Source organism: Tetrao urogallus (genome assembly GCF_951394365.1).
Source record: "Tetrao urogallus genome assembly, chromosome: 5".
NCBI lineage: Eukaryota > Metazoa > Chordata > Aves > Galliformes > Phasianidae > Tetrao > Tetrao urogallus.
Window position 1 is genome coordinate 13491327 of NC_136818.1, and position 6751 is coordinate 13498077.

At 39.5% G+C, this 6751-nt stretch overlaps 1 protein-coding gene across 1 annotated transcript; it reads right to left on the minus strand.

The window, feature by feature from the left end:
• Positions 1-1009: 1009 nt before the first annotated feature.
• On the minus strand, positions 1010-6553 carry CTBS (chitobiase; the record flags this gene model as incomplete). The annotated part of the gene is made up of 7 exons (XM_079536373.1): positions 1010-1195; positions 2173-2334; positions 3056-3153; positions 4023-4194; positions 4813-5021; positions 6050-6188; positions 6425-6553. The coding sequence occupies 7 exons, from the start codon at positions 6551-6553 to the stop codon at positions 1010-1012; spliced, it is 1095 nt and encodes a 364-aa protein (XP_079392499.1).
• Positions 6554-6751: the final 198 nt, after the last annotated feature.

Consider the following 6751-nt stretch of genomic DNA (forward strand, 5'->3'; position numbering starts at 1 on the left):
AGGCAGTGTTTTATTTAATAAAAAAATCCTGTGGACAGCAGACAATCTCTCCATGACTGCTGTTACTTGAACAAGTTACACAATTATTTTATTATTATTATATGAAAAACATTAACTAACTAGAATGAAAATACAATCCCCTTCTATCTCAGGGGAAACACCACATTAAAACAAAGTAAAGACAGCTGAGTGGATCTTGTAGTGTGGAAAAATATGAAAGATGTATGCAGTTCATTAAATAAGCTGACTTCTAGTTTTGAGGAAGTAGAAAAGTTTGAAATGGTAGAAAACACCATCTCAGTCCTTTCAATAATAATGCTATCTCTTCAAGATAAAGTCCAAGATTTTTGGCTTTTGAAACTAAAGAGTTTACATGATACACAGATATGGTGAAACTTGTGTTTACTGAACGCTCTTTTCTAAGAAGAAGAATGATAAAAACTTTAAGGGCAATTATTTCATGTTACATAATTCCTTTGATGTATGAAAGATTTTCTCTCTAAGCACAAGTTTCACCAAGCTGCACCTAAGCAGCAATCTGCCTATCAGTAATCTGTGTTGAGCCATACTCAGGAATGACTTTGCTGAAATACGGGTTGGGCTGGGAAGTCAGAAAGCTGAGTCTGCAACTATGTGACCATAGGCTGATTACCTGCTGCACCAGGCGGCCTTTTACAGGACCATTGTTATACGGGCCCTGTAAATTCACTTGGTCTTGTTACCAGATACACGCTAGCTTTGAGCTTTAGGTAGCTTACTATTGTTTTGAAAAATGAAAAAGATGAGAAGTCTTTTAAAGTGCACAGGTAAAGCAACCTTGGAACTTTACAAAGAATGAAAATACAGTTTTACATACAAAGTAGCAAGATGAATTTCAGTAGTTCTCGAAGTTTTGATTGCAATCATGGTGTATTTATAAAAAGTCAAAATCTGTCATGCTATATGCATCATCAGAAATGACCAATTTTCATAATTCTAAATCACGTAGTTCACGATTTCATGTACTTACTTATGGTGTCAGGGCTTGCCACATTGCTTCAGTTTGTTTTTCTGCTACAGCTTCCCTGGAATAGTCAAGACTGTTTCCATTCCACATGCCAATGCCCCTTAGGCCTCGATTCTTCACATATGCTGCTTTTAGAGAGATGCTGTGAGGGTCATCATACCACACTTGGTGGAAGTGACCAAGAGAATCCTAAAAAAACATGGAAACAGACAATGTCAGTATACACTTACCTATATAAATATGATATATTAAAGTTAATTGAGTTTTATTATACTTTCTATTCAATACAGTGAAAAGTACAATTATAAGGTTGGATATACAAGCTATGTGTATTTATATTACAGTGCTTTCCTGATTTATGGTTGTTTCTCACACAGGACAATTTAAAAAAATTAAGTCAAATACTTGGCTATAATTTTACATAGAGAATTTAAGTTATAAAAAAGTGATGCATTTTAATTGAAGTTAGAGGAAAAGACCTAACTAATCTCTAATGTTTCTTGTTAACTATAGCTATGATCTCAGACATGCTATCTAAACTAGCAGGTAAATTTAGTTAGAAACTATGTCCCTTTTTTCCAGCAATAAATGCTTTTAGAGGTAGTTGTAAAACTCTTAGGAAAGTTATGTGGTCTTTACCTGGTCACTGCTTAACACCTTCTGATCTTATATAATTTACACTGAAAATTCTGCCCAAAGAAACCAACAGTGGTGTTCATGTTAAGTACAATCATTGGTGGACCCTTTTAGTAGTTCTATGTAGAAATCAAATGCAGAAACGAACACCCAAGCCACTAGTTTAGAAAAACTTAAGAGCATCCTAGAATCTCTTGGTTTAAATTGGTCCTCAACATCAGAAATCTGTAACAGTGAAGAATCAAGCTAAAGGATTTCTTTGAACAAAATGCCCTTTTTGACATGATACTTTTCCTCTCAAGAATAGCTGTGGAGCAGTGAAAACCTTCATTACTCCTGTAATCTCAGTCACCACATCCTCTTTTCAGACTAGAAATAGAAGAGATGGAAATCCAGTCATCTACTACATGGGGGGAAAAAAGAGAGACTAGAAAACACAAATGTCTAACCCTGAAAATTTTATAGTCAAAGAACTATGGCTCACAAACAACTAGTTCACAACGTGTGGTGTTTTATGAAGAGACACATACCTTGTATTCATAAAATGGAGAGTTTTGTACCTCATCCCATAGTGCTCCTGAAATAGAACTGTTCACCTGCTTCATTATCACTCCATACGGCACCTGATGCCCTGCAGCATCACTGCAAGGGGCACCACGGAATGGTACTTTGGAAAGGGAACAAACATGATCCTGAAGGAAAAGAAAAAGCAGAAGGCTGGAGTTTCACATTACAGTGTTATTGAACTCCAAAACAGCAGTACAGACAAGAACAAAGTCACAAAAGGCTCTGGGAATACAAAACTCCTAGATCTTCAAGTATCTGTGCTAGTCATGTTGTTTCTAGACAGAAGTAAATTAAAACAGTTGCATTTTGTTTAAACCATAGTGTTACAGGATTGGTTGGTTCTCATTCAACTTACACAACTGTCTTATCTATTTCCCTTCCAATTCTAATTCACTCTTACATTTTTTTCTTAAGTACAGTGTAGTTTGACATTCCATGATTTATCCATATGCTGCTCTACTGCAACAGCCATAGGTTTACTGCTGTTTGTGGCAGCTAATTAAGCAGGAAGCTTAATCACTGTGTTGAAAAGGCAGATACAAGCATTGCAGAGACTACTTTGGACACCATCTCATCTCATACAGATAGCATCTATAGCTCTTTAGTCAGTCAAACATGTTGCTTGGGTATTACAGGGTTCAGGTTACCAATAAGGATGATAACTGCTAAGCAAACAGGGCAAGGAAAGGTCTCAAGTCACAGCATTATGCTATAAGCCATCAGACCACAGTATTTCCTAATCCAAAAACAGGATTACTAGTATCTAGCTGGTTTCTTCCTTAGAAGGAAAAAAAAAAAGAAAAAAAAAAAAGTATTATTCATTTGCAGTTATACATTTAATCTTACCTCGGATAGGTTTAGGCACACATAATCATAGCCATACCAGGGGACACCCATCACAAGCTTCTTAGGATTAATGCCCATAGTAATGTACTCTTCATACCCTAGTTTTGATGGAAGTAAAAATTAAAATGCATTAATGCATTTTCCGAGCTGATTTATAGCCATAGTTAGCACAGGACTTGCATGATCCCTGGACAGAAACTAAGGTGTAAGCTCCTACCAGCACAGTCCCAAATTGGCTCTGTTCAAACTCTTCCAGTTGCCAGTAGCAGTCTTCTCAGCAGAGCTGATAAGCATTAACATATTCACAATAATTCACACTATCCTCTCTAGGTATTTCTTAGCAAAAAACAACAACAACAACAAAAACCAGACAGCCCTGGATTGATCAGATTGATGATTCTCATTTGTCTCTCAGCTCGCCTGTGCTGACAGTTTGTTATGGGACTGTGTGGGGAGCCAGATCAGAGAACTGATTCCAATTTAAAATCATTGCTTTTCTTTTATCCTCATTTTTAAACAATTCTATCTGTTCTGTAATCCAGCTCACTGTGTATGTGCATGAACAGTTGCACCAGCAGAAAATAAATCCACACTGTTGCCAAAGGAATCATTTCTTAAACTTCATCTTCAAAGGAATCTGCACTGCAAGGATGAGACAAATGCTGCAGGTTCTTTGCAAGCCCAGGCAGACACCATTGATTTGTCTGCCTTTTGTCATGCTAGAAGTGTTCTTCTGCAGCCACAAATGCAAGATGATGATTTACAAGTGAGAACGCAACTGCTAAAGGTCTATCCTCAGTGTTAGAGGGATCTGAGATGGTATTTTCCCAGCAGGACAACATGTATTTAAGGCTACTAGAAAACCTCAGTTCAATCAAAAAATATTTCTAAGAAAAGGCAATCTTTTCTAACCATTCACATTGTGAATATACAAATATTTAAATTTCTGGACAGGTCCTGTCCTCACCAACTAAAGTCTGAAGGTAAGGAGCGTTGGCTTTTGCAATACAGTCGGTCCAGATCTGGCTCTGCTCATCATAAGACATCACAAATAAGAAATCACAGGCAGCTGCAATCCCAGTGTAGTTGTAGCACCTCTTATCGATGCACGCAGGAGACCAGGCCACGTCAAATGTTACCTCAAGGAAGATCACATGTTAGTATCATGCATGGCACTTTGGCAGTCGCTTTCTGCTTACAAAGAGCTGTAACTTTTAAAGACAGTATTTGCCAAACGTTGCACAGCCTTTAGCACACAGTGATACCAATAAAGTGTAGGAGAAGCTGCTCAGCTGACAAAGCAAACTTTAGATAATAATCAGAGACTGCCATTATTTGTGAATTCAAGACATGCTGTTTTCCTGTTTTTCCACAATTTACCACTTAATTTTCAAGAACCAAAGAAATTAAAATATAATGTCAAAATCATAAAAAATTTAGAAACCAGTTTACTGTTTTTTTCACTAGAAGGCCCTACTTTAAAAGGATTCATTAGGCCGTACTAACTGGCATCTCAGTCATTGACAATAGCATTGTACCTACAAATCTCAGATAAACCCTTCTTCCATTTAAATTCAGATAGGTCAAAGAGGTGATTCTTATGACAGAATATCATATCTAACATCCATAATTAACCACTGATGATAATATCACACATTAGCTCTGCATGTCTTTTCATATTCACATGCAGTGTTGTTAAAACTCCTTGTATTTCATTAAGTTAAGCTTAATGTTTGCATAAGGTACATTTTCATTACCTGTGATCCTGGAATTTCTTTGTGAAAAGCATCTGTAGTTTCTTTAACAAGCTCTGTTAATGCATAATATTCAGGAGAGGTTTCATTAACTTCTTGCTCTATATCTATATTAATTCCATCCATATATTGTTTTTTGGCAAGGTCCACCTGCTGGGATATCCACACTGCTCTTTTAGCCGGGTCAACGATTTCCTTAAGAGGTACATCACCTAGGCAGGAGGCTCCAAGAGTCAACATGTATTTGTATCACAGTATGGAGAAAAGATTTGTCTTTACTAAGCTAACTGACACAGCCAGAAAATAAAAATCCCCACAAGTATACTGTGTAAAAATCCCCACAAGTATACTGACATCTATTTCATCCTTGTGCCATTCCTGGATAATAGAAAGGGCTTAATTTATTTTTTTTAAGTATAATTTTGAGAATCCACACCAGGAGAGATTACCTAATTTCTTTAAGACAGATGTGTTTAAAACAAAGTTCCTTTTGGATTTTTTTTCCACAATTTCAATCATCTCCTTCCTTTTGCCTACTACTCTCAGCCACTGTACATTTTCTTTCTTGAAGTCAATTGATTTCCTGTATTTCCAGAGAGCCAGGAGAACTGCCTTTTTCTGCTTTGATGCACATGCTTTTACATTTAACCCCTCTTGTTTTCCACACTGTCATCTTTGATCCTGTTTTTGCCTTGACAGATCCTAGACTTGATTACGGCACACATGTGCAGACTGACATGATGAACTTTGCCTTTCTAATGAGCTTTTGCACATGCGCTTCCTGAGTATTCATGTTTTCAAACTCACAACACACAAGGATTGAGTGAAAAATGCTAAAAATGCTAAACATAACTTGCAACCACTGTCTTTACCCTGTCTTCTGGGTATTGCACACGATATATAGAAGACAGACCCGAGTATTTATCTTCTACAGGTTTCCTCCTCTCTTCTTTCCTGCTCTCCTACTACTGTGATGCTCTCTGTTAGAGATGATGTCACTGGAATGGTTTTGTTATTACTGTGGCACAAAACGAGGTTGATTTTAATACCCTGCATTCCAGCACATGCAAAATGTCAAGGTAAGAGAACCCTGAGTGCACTATCCTCTTAGTAATTAAACTCCTCACTGATTTTTAATACCTTGCATAGCAGCAAACGTGAAATGTCACAGTATTACAGTGCTACGTACGTTATGCTCCTGACAACTTACAAATACCCACACTTGGATGAAGCAGCCCACCTTTCAGTACTACCCTGGCGCCTTTGGAATGAGCAAAGCACAGGAGCTCTGGATCGTATTTCCCGAAAGCCGCCACGGTTGTGATTTTTGACCAGTCATAGGATTTCCAGGCTTCTTTCCCCACATCGAACACAAAGACCTAGAGGTGGTAAGAGGCCATCTCATCAATTCTAAACCCTTCTCCATTGCAAAGCACCACTTTTTGCTGGACCAGCGCAGGGAGCCAAGAGCTGAGGTGCCCAGAGCTGCCCACGGCCACCACAAAAGCCCCAAACACCAGGCTCGCCCCGGACAGCCAAGGTCACCCCGCATTGCCACCACTCCCCCCCGCCAGCCGGCCCGCAGGATCAGCTCCAGCAGCACCGGGACGCACACCTCGAAGCCGCCGGTGCCCGCGATGGGCTGGCAGAGCCGCGGGTCCTGGCAGGGACACGCAGCTGCGCAGCCCAGCAGCTGCAGGAGGCCCAGCAGCAACAGCAGCCCCGCACCCCCCCGGCACGCCATGTCACATCCCACTGCTCGCTCCGCTTCCGAGGGCTTGCAGCTCCTCCCCGCAGGGCCGGGCCGGGTCCGGGCTGGAGGGTTCTGATTGGGGCGGTACGCGTGCAGGAGGAAATGATAATCTCCATTGAGGTGCTTTTAAAGAGCAGTGTTTTATTAAAAGATGAAACCGGCTTAAGGGAATCCGCAGTTATTGTGAGG